General features: G+C 43.1%; 1 protein-coding gene across 3 annotated transcripts in view; it reads left to right on the top strand.

The window, feature by feature from the left end:
• The first annotated feature begins 483 nt into the window (after positions 1–483).
• LOC122990543 (A disintegrin and metalloproteinase with thrombospondin motifs 2-like) overlaps positions 484–14,277 on the top strand; it is a 114,016-nt gene continuing 100,222 nt past the window's right edge. Inside the window, exons 1-2 of one of the 3 annotated variants that reach the window (XM_044363913.1) lie at positions 484–542; positions 4,196–4,620. In XM_044363913.1, the coding sequence (XP_044219848.1) occupies positions 4,240–4,620 (381 nt within the window). In that variant the 5' untranslated portion in view covers positions 484–542; positions 4,196–4,239. Of the gene's footprint in view, positions 543–1,402; positions 1,743–2,141; positions 2,444–4,195; positions 4,621–14,277 lie in introns of those variants that run through there. The other 2 variants (XM_044363912.1, XM_044363911.1) reach the window with 2 other exon arrangements.

Raw genomic sequence — 14,277 nt, 5'->3', positions numbered from 1 at the left:
TCCCTGTGGACAAAAGCGGTAGTGTTTTCCTTGAATGAAGACTGCATTTCCCATGAGCACTTATCAGTGCATTCATTTTGGAAGTGAGTGAAAGAAAAAGACACTTAATTTTGATAATATTTTTCTTCTTTAAACACAGCTGTTTGCAGGATGCATAGCGATGTGGTAATTTATCTATTCATGGCTATGTAAGATTAATAATTGTAATATGATGGTTAAGCAAAGTTTTTGTTTTAGTACTGTTCATACATCTAGGTTACATGTAAGGCTGCATGTACACCAAGTCTGGTAATGCGGCACCCTCTCACAGGGTTGTGCGGAGGTGTGGGCGTGTTTATTTGTGCTTTAGAACGTAACCGCTGTGAAACAATCAGTTTGCTTATGTAGGTCATATAGAGGCATCATGAGACTGTTTCATAACCAGTTAAAAGTTCCTTGTAGTAACACGAAACACCACTTAGCTCTTAGTTTATCCAACTGACTCCTCCTTGGCTGCAAAGGGACGTTAGATGACTTGAATAGGGGCACCAAAGCTGTAAACAGTAGGTGGACTAACACTTGGATTTGTAGTGTGATGTATTTATGACATATAGGAGTTGAAAATCAGACCAGAAGGAGCAATGTTGAAAGAGAATTTTATAAGCCAATATAAACTGGCTTTCAACCACTTATGTTTTGAGCAAAAATATACTTTTTGCATGTTAAAAAAATCCTTAAAATGCATACTAATGTTCTTGCAAAAGGGATATGAACAAAATGTTATGCAGGTCTCTGAAGCTTGGGAACTGTTAGTTATAGGATGAAAAACAAAAAAAGGTTAATTTTTATGCAGAAATCAAACTCTTCAAATATACATAAATATACATATACATATTCATATCACAAGTATTTTACTCTTACTGTACTACTGTTTGGTATCAGGGGCTGTTGTCTCCTCATCTAGCTGTCAGTGAGCTTTACCAATGTTCCATGACCACGTTATGATGTCATAGAGCTTTATGATGTCATAGGTCACTCATGACCACTGTTCTGATGCTGTTCATTACTGTTTGGCATAACGGTGATGACTTTTTGAGAATACTCCTGCCATCTTTTACAGATTTTGTAACCGGTGTACCTGCAAACAGACACTATTTTGCTTCTTTTGAACTCTTCGTGTTGCTTTGAAATTCTGGGCATAAAAGCAAAAAATCAAGTGAAACCAAAGACTATAAATAAATTGAGACCTTTTTTGATGTTGACACACTGCTAATTAGCACTCAACAGATTCACCTTAATAGCTGATGTTGGTGTATCTTCAAAGAATCATTTGTCTGTTGTTTTTTTCTATTACTTTGTACATGTTTTCTTAGAAAGAAAAAAGTACCCCCAAAAATGTGTTTTCTCAAAATTTAATTGGTTTTGTTTATGCTGCTCAATAGTGTTTAATATAAGATTAGTGGTCAAGAAGGGTAAATGATGTGCTAAATGAGGGCAATGCAGGTTAGGGCTAGTAAGACTTCTCTTTTTTTCTGTCTGTAAATTGGACCCTTGGGTCCTGCGAAACTGGGTGCGTTTCCGCCAGTGAGCCACACGGGGCGCTGCTGCACACCCAACCCAGGACGCTTGACGGGATATTCAAAGTTTATGCAAGCCATGCAGCTTGTGGGGAGACGCGGAGGAGAGACTTGAAACAGTAGTTATGATAACAGAAAGAGCTTCCAAGTTGCAAAAATTACTTTTGGGCGGGCCACACACTGGAGGTGTGATAAAACATCTTGCTCGTTAATTTCACTGCATTTGTTGTCGATGCGAGCTGTCTGTCTGTCTGTCTGTCTGTCTGTCAGTCAGTCAGCCAGCGCTCCCTGAAATATCCTCTCATCTCTAACAGTGGAGACACATGGAGAGTGTGTGGGCGCCCGGTGCCCGGTGTGTGTGTTAGGTGTGTGTGTGTGTGTGTGTGTGTGTGTGTGTGTAGAGTCGGGGAGTTGTCAGAGCACTAAGAGAAAGAGTGGGGGAGCACGCACTATGCGAGAGAGGAGTTGAGAGAAAGACAGAGAGGAAGAGAGTTGAGTGAGAGTGTGTGTGAGTGGGAGAGAGAGAGAGAAAGAGAGAGAGAGAGTGAGAGAGAGAAAGAGAGAGAGAGAGAGTGAGAGAGAGAGAGAGAGAGAGAGAGAGAGAGAGAGAGAGACCTCGGCAGAGAGGAAGAGAGAGAGAGAGAGGGGAGGAGAGCTCCGTCTCTCCGGTGCACTTGGCAGTCTAGTTGCGGGCTGCTGTGCTGTTGCTATCGTGGCGTGGCTGGTCGCGCCAGGCGGGGAACTTCACCACACTGGAGCCCGGAGTCCCACTCTCTCACCTGCGCAGTTCGGAGCTGCCATGGGTCTCTCGCCTGGATTTACTGTCCTAATTATTCTACCGGCCTTTCTGCTGCACACCAGCGGCCTTTACATCGCCAGTAGCGTTGGTACGTACAGTACAGTTAAACGTGGTCAGTGTTTATGTTGTTCTCCGTATCTGCTGATCTCCTATCAGCAGGGCTACACTGGGCTCCTCAGGCGCTCTCTGGAAGTCTGGAGCTCAGCGTAGCGGCAAAGCACTGCCCGGTTTCTCCTGCTTGCGCTTCATTTGTGGCATGCTTTGGCAGTTTTTGCAAACAACATTGCAGGACGCATTTGAAACTTCTGTGTGTCCTGCTGTGGTGCTTGCAGAGACTTTCCGGAGGTCCCTCAGCGGTGCAAGCAGTTGTGATTTTGCTTTCTCCTTTCCAGGGGATGATAGTATCTGGGGTGTAAGGGGCCATCTGATGCGCCGGTTTACTGTCGGATTTTGCAGAGAAGTAGCTCAACATTATCTGATTCGGCCGCTGTCGCATCTATCGATCTGTCACAGGACACTGGAGTCGGATGTCAGCTTATTGATCACACTATTATCAAATCATTCCTCCAACATGGGGGTTGAGAATATTAACAGAGTCTGTTTGGTTTTGTCAGTCAGTAAACTTTAGAAATGAGATATGATACATGGACAACCAAATAATAATGTTTATAATAACAAGGGCACCTGAGGACCACATAAGATAAGGTGACAGCATAACTCTGACCCTGTGATGGCATTGACAGCATTAAGTGGCCTTGGTTCAGAGTGTGTGTGTGTGTATGTGTGTGTGTGTGTGTGTGTGTGTGTGTGTGTTGGGGGGGGTGGGGGGGGGGGTGGGAGCATCCCTCAGGTCGCCTCCAAAATGCACCTGCATGTCACTTTCACATGGAAGCAGAAAAATGTTGCTGAATCCAAGAAAATGTCAGAAGCATGAAATGTGACTGTTAAACTGAGATGTGTATCTTTTACCAACAGTGCAGCAATTATCGCGTAGTTAAGCTACAGTAATGATGATGAATGATGATTTGGTTGATGGTGATGATGGCAATAGGATAAATGATTACTAAATGCATTCCATTGGATTTTTTTTTTCAGTCGATGTCGAGGTTATAGATTTTTTTTTTCTTGGATCGAGCAGCCTGACAGTGAGAAAACAGCGTGAGAAAGCCGCAATTAGCACCTTGATCTTGTACTGGCTTTCCTGTTGACGGTGGAAGGGCACAGAAGGTGTCAGGAGCGCAGCGCGCACTGCTGAGGCTGCCGTTTCCAAAACGCGCACTGCTGTGCTCCGGGGTCGCCTCTGGGTTCATGGGTGGGGCTGTGCGTGTGTGTGTGTGTGTGTGTGTGCGCGAACGTGCGTGTGAGTGTGTGTGTGTGTATGTGTGTCTGTGTGTGTGTGTGTGTGTGTGTGTGTGTGTGTGTGTGTGTGAAAGGTTTATGCTTTTATTTCTTTTATTTATTATTGTGCTCCATGTGACGCAACTAGGGATAAGGAATCAATAATTCCATGACATACTTGACATTTCTCTAATCCCTTCTTTTTTCCTCCTATCTCTTTTTTCCATTCTTCTCCGGTATTCACCTCCTACACATGACTCCCCATTTTCTCCACTGTTTATACCTCATACTTCTCCCATGACGTGTCCTCCTCTCCATCCTGTGTCCCCCTCCCCCACCCCCCAACCTCTAATGTTCTTTTTTTCACACCATTTTCCACATTTGCATCATAACATTTTTCTCCCCAAATAACAATCTTTCTTCTCTCTCTTCTCTCTCACCTGCTCCTACCTCATCCTCTCCTCTCTCCTCTCTCCTCACACCCCAACTGTCCTGCTCTCAGACTCCCTGCAGCATGTCCTGGGGGAGTATGGACTGGTGAGGCCGATGAGTGTGGACGCAGAGGGCCGCTTCCTGTCACACGTCGTCTCGGCTGGCCGTGTGGCAGGAGGGCAGCCCCGTAGGCGCCAGAGGAGGGAGGTAGGAGTTGGCAATGATGAGTGGGAAGGACCAAGAGGAGTCGAGGAGGACCAAGAGCCGGTGGCCCGTCAGGAAAGGCTTTACTACAACGTCACCGTCTTCGGCCGGGAGTACCACCTGCGCCTGCGCCACAATGCCAGGCTGGTGGCCCCCGGAGCCAAGATGGAGTGGCGTGATGACAGCGACAGCACCCGGCACTCTGAGCCGCTGCACGATGAATGCTTGTACGTGGGTGACATCACAGACACACCAGGAGCCACTGTGGCAATCAGCAACTGTGACGGCCTGGTGAGTGGACAACCTGTGTTACCTGTGCCTTGCTTTTGTCTTTCTGTCTTCTTTAGTGTTTGTTCTCTGAGCTTACTGCAAAGGTGTCTGTGGACAGAAGGACATGAAGGGACACAAGGGAGCAGATGATGCATGTCTGAGTCTTTAGAGGAAAAAAAACTGACAAAAAGATATAATGAAATAGCAAACGCAAGACATTTTTTGCCCCTTGACCCTATCATTGTCTCTGGTGAGTCTTTCTGGTTGACCCCAGAGCTGCACTGCTGTTCTCCCTGTTGTCCTCTAAACCGGTTGTAACACCAGGCCTGCCATGAGAAATACCTGAGTCATGTTTTCATCCCTCTGTTCTCTGCCCCTTTTAGTGTACTCATGTAGAAGGGGGAGGGATTATTAAAGGAATACACTGATGCTTCACAGATAACCTTAGCATTTATGACTATATAGGCACAACGCTTTTGGAATAACATTTAACTGGCTCACACTGCTCACAACACAGAGATACAGAAGCAATGGACAAGTAGTACAATAGAATTTGAATTGAAACAGCCATCATAAAATAGTTTTAACAGTAGCTCAAAGAGCTTGAATTGTGAATAATTTTAAATAGAGCTGACAATGAATAGAGGAAAAGAAAAAAAAAGAGATAGCAAGCAGTTCGTGAACGGCTGTCAGCAAGGGAGAAAAGTGAGATGTAGACAGAAGAGTGTGCACAGGAACTGCTGAGATGAGAGGATGCAGAAAGATGGAAAATAGTGTCCAAGGAAGAGGTGGAGGGATGAGACTCAGGGCAGCGGAAAAAAAGGCGAGTAAACAGCCATAAAAATGGGCAAAGAACGTGTACAGGGAATGATGGGATTGGGGGGAGGAATTCCCCTCATTAGGAGAATGTTCATTAGTCAGCCAGATCAGCCCACCACTGGAGCTGAGTAGCAGCAACTGGATCCGTTTAGGGTTGAGGACACTGGGGACTGAGCGAGCTGCCGAGAGAGCAGGCAGGGAGCCAGGACAGCACAGGCCTGACATGCCCATTTAGCACGACACCAGCCAGCGGCAACTGACTGCTGCTGCTGCTCGCTCCGGCCTGTCATTCCAGCGCCTACTGGCAATTGTTACGAAAGTCTACTATCAAAGTATAGTTGGTTACGGATAACAGATGACCGGTCGACACTGGCCGTTGGTTTGTGGAGTCGCTGACTTCACTGCCAGGCAGGCCAGGTTTTTAAAGGATAGGTTGATGTTTTCAAGTCTGTCTCACGTAACGGTACTTACATACTCCCTATTGGCTGTGAAAATATCATATTAACATCATATGAGCTTGTGCTACAGTTAAGAATGCATTTTTGTAGATAACTATGGATTTTGCCCCCCCCATCTCTTACACTGACGTTGCTTTAGGAAGGGATGCGACCAAAAACTGTTTCATTGTACATGTGGGCATGAGAGCATCGTTTATGTAATGTTTTCTTTCAGAATAAGCCTTTTTTTGAATTGCTGAGACACATGTATCAATAATATGTCAAGTTATCTTACTCCACCAGTGGCAGGCTGTGTATTTTACACCTAGGCCTTCAGTGCTATCCTCCCACAATTAAACCACCTTCGAATAACCTCACTATGACACAAAGGCTATAAGCCATTGTCATTTGACGATCTAAAGCAAGCAATAATCAATAGTAAAGATACATAGAAATCCATCAAACTTACCAAAGCTGCTCATCATTTGAAGACAAAGTCCATCCTCCTTTTTTTCTTTATAAAGAGTTTAATGACATGGTTGTAGTAGCTAAATTGGTATGTTTCAGTTCCAGTAAAATGTCTCGAAAAAGGTTTTGCCAGTAAATCTGCCACCAAATCCATTTCTTCTCCTCCTTCAGCCATTGTGTTTAAAACAACAGAGCTAAGGAAAAACCTTAACAAAAAAAAGGAAAGCGCTACATCTAAAAATCTGAACATCACAAAAGAAAGTTTAAATAAATTAGATAGTACTGGCTAGTTTTACTTTGTTTAAGCCACGCTGACGATGAAAAATGCTGACGTAGGCAAGCTAGAAGGCTCTGGAGTCTCAAAGAACACGCCCAACATGACAAACCGGAAATCTGATTGGTAAAAGAATATGACAATCAACAACATTGTCCCCATTTGCTTTAAGAGCAGAGGGATTCACTCGAAACACTGAAGGCCTTTGGGTAGATTTTTCACCCGGAGACAGCACAGGGGAGAAATCTGATTGGATAAAAGCTCTAATTTATATGAGCTGCACTGGAAGCAGTGCGATTGATAGAGAGAATAGCAATGAAATGACATTAATAGACTGATGGGAACAAACTTTGTAAAATACATATAGCATTGATGATGTATATTAAATTATAAAAATATAATTTTCTGATTCTTACAGTCTCTAAGCCAGCAGAGAAGGCTTTGCTGACCATGATGGCTCACCACTGTACTTTACTTATTTGATCTCCTAAATATGTACAATAATACAATAATATTTATGTTAAAATGAACATTTTTTGGTCCTTTCAATGAAAAATTATGAAAGATATCATCAATATTCACACAGAATGGTCAAAATAAAAAAGAAAGAAAAAACCCTTTTAATCATCACATTAGTGCTGTCCACTTGTATTTAATTGGTTTCTCCCCGCCCCTGAACAACTCATGTCATTACTTATCAATTCTTACAACCTTCTTAGGCATGCCAAGAAACACAGCCAAGCTCTGTCAAGCTCTGCCCATATCTGCCTTTTTAAACCCTGCAGAGCCACGTAGCCATGCTCTGCCCTGCTGAGCCCACTTCCTCAGTGACCCAGACACCTGGTTAGAGCCTCTCTGCCCCGTGTTGCCATTCACAGCCAAGAACCTCTTTCTGGCTATGATCCAGGGCGTGTGACAAGGGGAAGAAAGGAGAGAGCCAAAAGCCGAAAAACAAAAAAATAAATAAAAATAATAAAGAGGCAGAGGACGGGAAACTGAGGAGGGCAAGGGGTATAGATTTCAAGAAGTAACAAATGACCAGAATAAATAAGAAAGGAAGAGAGAGAGCACAGGGAAAAAAGAAAAATCTTTGAATGGACAAATGACCTTTGGAGGGAATTGGATTTCTGTGAACAGAGGCTGTGATCAGCTGGTCAGTTCTCTGGATGGTTGAGAGGAGGCAGCACACTGTACAGTATGAGAACTAGGGAGTGTGTGTGTGTGTGTGTGTGTGTGTGTGTGTGTGTGTGTGTTTTAGTGCTAGATCGGTGTGGGGCAAAATGAAATTAAACTGCAGCTGGGGTACACACACACACACACACATACACACACGCCACGCTTGTTTTCTGTGAGTGTGCAGAAACGGGGACTGCTTGAATCAAAGAAAAGAAAAACTTATAAGCTCAGGAGGTTTCCACTGCATGCATGAATGTTGTTGTGTACAGTATTTGTGTGTCTGCGAGCAGTTTTTTGTGCATATGAATTAGAGTAGAATGTTTTCTTTTGGGTTCAGGATTGTTACTTCTTGGGAATATGCTACTTATTTACCTGGAAAACCACAATTTCTTGGTTCCCGTTTTGATTTTAAAAGGCAGAATTTGCAAATAATAAATCAGAAAAGGGTGTATGTTAAATTGTTTTGTTGTCATTCTTTAATATTTGTCACTGTATGCAGATTATATGGATGCATTATACCGAGGAATAATCCATTGTATGCAGCAGTTTTGGAAAGTATTTTGTTGTTGTAGTGGTTGGTTTTGTTTTTTGCATGTCAGATGAAGCCCCTTTTCTTTGCTTAACTTTTCTGTAGTTTACAGATTTTGTAGTCTGTGTATGCTGTTCCATTCACCTCTATTCTAACAAAATTCTGCCATACAGGTGAACCATCATTTTGGCATTGAAGGAAATTGAAAAACAGCAGCACGATCAAAAGTTGAGCCAGTTATATTACTGTAATAACTGCTTTTTGATGTTGTACTTCAGTATCCATTTCAGTATCTTAAGGTGGTATTCAGCACACACATACCGGTAAGCACACAGGCTCAGTCACAAACATGGTAACAATTCTGGGATCCTGCAGGCATTTTTGGCTAAAGAGAGTGGATTAAGATAAATCCTGGTAAATACTGGGACTTTAAGTCTAGGACTTCAACACTGTGTGAAGGTGCATGTGCATGTGTGCACATTTAGGCTCAAACAAACTACTATTTGCATTATCAATTACTCTGCTGATTATTATTTTTTGATTAATCAATTGTTTGGTCTATAAAATGCCAGAAACAAGTGAAAATGACCACTACAATCTCCTAAGCCCAATCTGATGTCTTTAAATAGCTTGCTTTTGTTTGATTGTCTTTCAAACACCAAAATTATTCATTTACTGTCACATAAGAAAAGAAAAACAGCAAGTTGTCTCACTTAAGAAGCAAGAACAAGGGAATGTTTGGTATTTTTACTTGAAAAATGAGGATTAATTGATTGCCATAATTGTTTCTAATGAATTTTCTGTTGATTACTTGTATGTGTTTGAACCTCTGGCCCCGTTGTGACCTTTCATTCAGCCTCACATGCAGTATTTGTTCAGAGATGAGGAGGCTTTTAGCTGTGTTGGCCTGATTTTGTGTGCATGTGGGTTTGAGGTCAGGTGCATTCATGTGTGTGTGTCTTTTTGGGATCTTATGTGGAATGTTGAGTGTCAGCAGAGCTCTTGCTTTTCCTCTTGTCCAGAAGAGACAGAGAGACATGGTGATGTGAGACCAGGAATTACTGGCATTTTGAGAAATGATTCTGTCATTGTGAGACACTGAAGTAGTTAAGTGGGGACTGTCATATTGAAACACAGTGTGCTTACTCTCTAAATCCTCTGCCAGAGGCTGGAAATTAATTATTTTTTATCATGTAAATAGTTGCCACATGTCTTTTTTGTGGTTTTCTTTTGGTTCTCATGAAAGTTGGTTATGAGTCCTGTTTAGCAGAGCACAGTCGAGCTTTAACAGGGTGAAATGGTCTTATTTTCTAAGTAGACCAGAAATTCTGTCGCAAATGATTAGTATTATGTGACCAGTTCTAACACTTCAAATGCTCAGCGTGCACTAATGTGACCCAGCAAAAGGTAAAAAAAGGAGACACTGGGAGAGAAAAAATCAGAAAAATGCAACAAGTAAAGCAGAAAGTATGGATAGAAGGTTACAGAGTACGACTTTTAAAGCAATCTATAAACAGATACAAGTACAGCCTTAATGTCATAGCTGTGAAGCAAAACATGTCATGGCGGACAGATAATGTTTAATTCAATTCAATTTCTGTAATGGAAACAACATATCGTTATTAATAATCCTAATTATTTGCCATATACTTTACTTTGCCAGTCATAGCTGACACACACACTTGTCGTACTGCTACACATCCAGACATCTATCTCTATTGTGAGACTTCAAGTCTTCCAGATGGGCCACCGCACCCGGGATAATCAGTGGGTTCTGACAAATGGTAGGGCAGCTTCAGGTTACTGTGGGAACAGAGGGTCACACAGGTCTACGGAGCCAATAGGCGTGCATGCAGGCCAGAAATGAGATCCAGCTGGGTGAGAAGTGATCTTCATGTTTGTAACAGAGGAAGTGTACTACCTGTCATCTTGGGGGTTTACTCCTAAAATCCAGGTGGGTGCACACCTGGATGACAAGACACGTGTTTCTACAGTTGTGATGTACATACACACACACACACACACACACACAATAAACACACTGCACACCTTTGCTTAAGTGGGAATCAGGTGCTCCAGCACACGTGATCACACCTACAGCATGGACAGATGCTCAGACCCGTGACGGGGGACAGACAGCAGCGAAAAGCAAAGTCCCCTTGAACCATCATTTCCTCGCTGCATGAGAAAAACCTCTGCACACATTTCTCTCATTGTCTCCGCCCCTCGCTTCTCTCGTTCCTTTTCCTCGCTCTCTCTGTCTCGTGTGTCTTGGCCAGCAGCGGTAGCAGCAAGCAGGAGAGCGCTCCTAATGATGGTATTAAAAGAGTCAGGAAAATGACAGAGAAAGAGAAAGAAAAAGAATGTGGCAGACAGCTTTTTGCTCCCCAACACCCACAGATTCAGAGCTCCAGCAAAAAAAAAAAAAGAAAGACAGCAAGAGACAGTGTTCCTTTAGTGAGCAGTCTTTGTCTGTTTTTAGCAACAGCTCTGCTTCCAAGCATTGATCAGACTAGTGGTATTGAGGGTTAAGGGTCTTGCCCGCTGTCTATATCGAAAAAAGTTGAAAGCTAAGGATCTAGATCTCAGAATATATTTTATGCCTGCTTTTTGTATAGTATGGGCATCATCATTTGTTGGCATCAGTTGGCAGATAATTAGCCCATGATCTTGTGCAGGTGTTGCCCTTTGTATATTCTGATATATTTATGTGTGCTTCCGTCTGTTCATGTGTGTTATTAGTGCACAGCAGGAATGCTGGAAGGCAGTGGTGTTATTTTGGTACTTTCATTGAAAAGACTCAGACATCAACAGCGAGGAGAAATGCCATAGCATTGACAGGTGTTTTATTTATTTTTTCCTGTGGGCGGGTGCTTGGAGATGGCACATTCTTTGCAAATACTATAAAAATAATCTTAAGCATATATCAGGGTTATAATACTATTTCAATGTAATGATGTTATGACTATAATAACACTAAAAATCGAAAGGTTGTAAAGTTACCCAAAATTACAAAGGTACTTAACACACACACACACACACACACACACACACACACACACACACACACACACACACACACACTGACATAGAGCCACTTCTGTGCCAGCAGAGGGCTTAATCATGTGAAAGTGTGTTGACAGAGGGGCAGGCCCATCACAATAATATCCCCAGAACTACACTAAATGCCAGAGACATGGACACTTGCGCCAGCCATGCCCCAGGAATACGCTCAGTCATTACCTCCGCATTAGGAGTCAATAGAGAAGGCAGCCCTGGGCTGAGCCAACCCATCCATCCATCCATCCACCCAGCCAGCCAGCCCGGCAGTTAAGCTTGGTCAGGCGTGGCTGCTCACTGGGCCCTACAGTGTGTTATTCCACCCCGGGTCACACGATAAGCAGCTCTCAACTGTAATCAGCTCAAATTGAAATGATGACATCAATTACAGCACAGCGCACAGCTGTTATTGACCCTAGCCCTCACTGACTGTGTAGGGTAGGCTGTGAGTAGAAAAAAAAAAAACAAGTGGAGGGGTGAGGGTGGAGGAGTGCTTGCAGGAACCGCAGGGCTGGAGGGAGGGCCGGGTGTGGAGAGGCCAGACTGCTGAGGCATGGTATGAATGGAGAGGCAGACAGTGAGAGAGAGAAACGTGTTCTCAGTATCTGATTGCAGGTTCCACCCTGCAGTGTAGCTCCACTCAAACACACAATTACTCAATCTAGAGCTATTATCAGACAGAGAGAGAAATAGAGGAACAGAGAGAGAGAGAGAGAGAGAGAGAGTCAGAGTGAGAGAGCTCGCCCATTCTGAGGAACGTTGCACAAAGCAAAGGAGTGCTTTTACCAGAGCTGTGATTACTGCCGCTCACTCAGTGCACTTAACCAGCCCCCTTGCCTCTCTTTCCTCTCACTCTCTGTCATTCACAGAGTGCTGGCTCAGAGCACACGGATTGTTTGAGTGGTTGAAATAACAGGGTTCGCCTGAGGAAATAGAGCAGTGGAACCCCAATGATTATAGGGAAACACCTCTGTGATGTCACGATTGCAGCAGGTTATTTTAGATGACACTAAAATGAGCAGAGAAATACTGGAGTGATGCAGCAGTGGATATGTGCACTGTAACTGTGATGTCATAATGAAATGTGGATTTCCTGGAGTCTGAGATGTAACAGAGATTCCAAACTCAATGTTGCAATGACCAGTAAGAAGTGCTCTGTTTTGGCCTGTATTTGTACGGAAGGGTCCAACTGCAGACCTCGCATCTGGGCACCACAGGTCTGTGAGCCATTGGGAAGAGAGCAGGGTCCCCAGATGTGAGGTGCATCACTTCCTTTAGAGGTCTTTTTAAAAAGTTCTATTTTACTGGATTTTAAAATGTTAACATTTCTCTCTGCTCAAGAGAGTTAACATTTTCTTTTTCAGTTAAAAACAAATCTAAATATTGTTGTGCATTAGGTGTGAAAGAAATACTGTAGTAAATTACTGAAAAAATACAACCTGGTTGTCATTACATAAAGTTTGCGTTAGTTTACGTTAGCCTGTCGGAGAAGCTAACGTTGTAAAGCCATGTGAAAGAGACCGTTAATATAATATATCCACTGGAATGAAACTGAAATCATAAACCTCTTTTGTCGCTAGTGACAGTTTAGTGACTTATGTGTGCCTAAACTCATACTGCCTTCAAAATATATACATACAATATAGAAATTAAAAAACATTACTGTATGTTACAGCATTTTCCCACTCAGGATAAAAATGTAACAGTGCCATTACTTAATTGACAAACACAAAATCACTGTATACAAAAAGCTTGTTAGCATACTTTTTACACACCTTGCTAATGTTAAAATGCTAATGTTAGCTACAAATGTCTTAATAAAAGACTAAAGATGCATTTTATCTGTCCAGTAATACCTGAACATTTCACTCTTTGTGGCTTTCTTGGATTTTTATCTCACATGTAACACGGTATGTTTTACACGGAAGACACTGTTACCTTTTCATTCTGAGTGAAAATTAGTTAAATTAAACCTAAAAGAAGTAGTCTATTTGCTTTATGCTTTTGTGGTAGAAAAGGAAGTGATGCACCTCACTTATGGGGACCCTGCTCTCTTCCCATTGGCTTCCAGACCTGCAGTCCCCAGACATGATGTCTGCAGTTGGACACTCTTGAAAAGGATTGGGTTCAGTGAAATTAACATTAGTAAATAATTATCTTCCTGGCTAGTCACATTAGTTATGCCATTTAAACAGATGGGCCATTCACTACAACACATGATGAAAATGACTCAAACTCCATCCATTATGTTGTCTGAGAGGTGCATAGTGGGCACAGTAGGGCATAAAAAATCCAAATGGGCAAAGCTCATTTTAAGGAGAAGACAAAAATGTAGAGCTCATAGCATGTCTTGTGCATTTCTAACAAACTAGCGTAACAATGAAGAGAGCAACTGTGATGTTGCAGGGGGCGAAAATAGAATTAGCACATGCTCGTAATGAAATGAAAAAAGTAAAACAGAAAATAGAGCAGGCTTCGTTGGAATTTTTTTCTTGCCTGCTGGAAAGCCGCTACCAGCACGCCTGTCAATCAGTCAATCAGTCAGCCAGCCGGTCTCATAGGCCACAGGGCTGTGCAGGAAACTGATGGATGCGATCCACATCAGCAGTTCTCCAGCTTCCAGGTCCCAGCAGCCTCCGTGGAGGATCTTGGAAACAGGAGGAGACATCCTCCCCATGTTCCAGCGCCTTAACAAGCTTTCTGCCTGCCCACCCCTGGCTGACCCGGGCCCGTGTCTCCCGTGGCCAAGCTGTTTTACCTTCCAGCCATCACACAGGTGGCTTTGTACTCTTAAAGCTTCTGCTCGTCTGGAAGTTTTCACTGCATAAACCTCACAAACAAAACACAACATGAGAGAGAGAGAGAAAGTCGGGGGGGGGAGGGGGCGAGGGTAGGTGAAGGGAAACGACAGTAAC

This window comes from Thunnus albacares, chromosome 10 (genome assembly GCF_914725855.1).
Source record: "Thunnus albacares chromosome 10, fThuAlb1.1, whole genome shotgun sequence".
In the NCBI taxonomy this organism is placed as follows: Eukaryota; Metazoa; Chordata; class Actinopteri; order Scombriformes; family Scombridae; genus Thunnus; species Thunnus albacares.
This window is presented reverse-complemented; position numbering and strand designations above follow the sequence as displayed.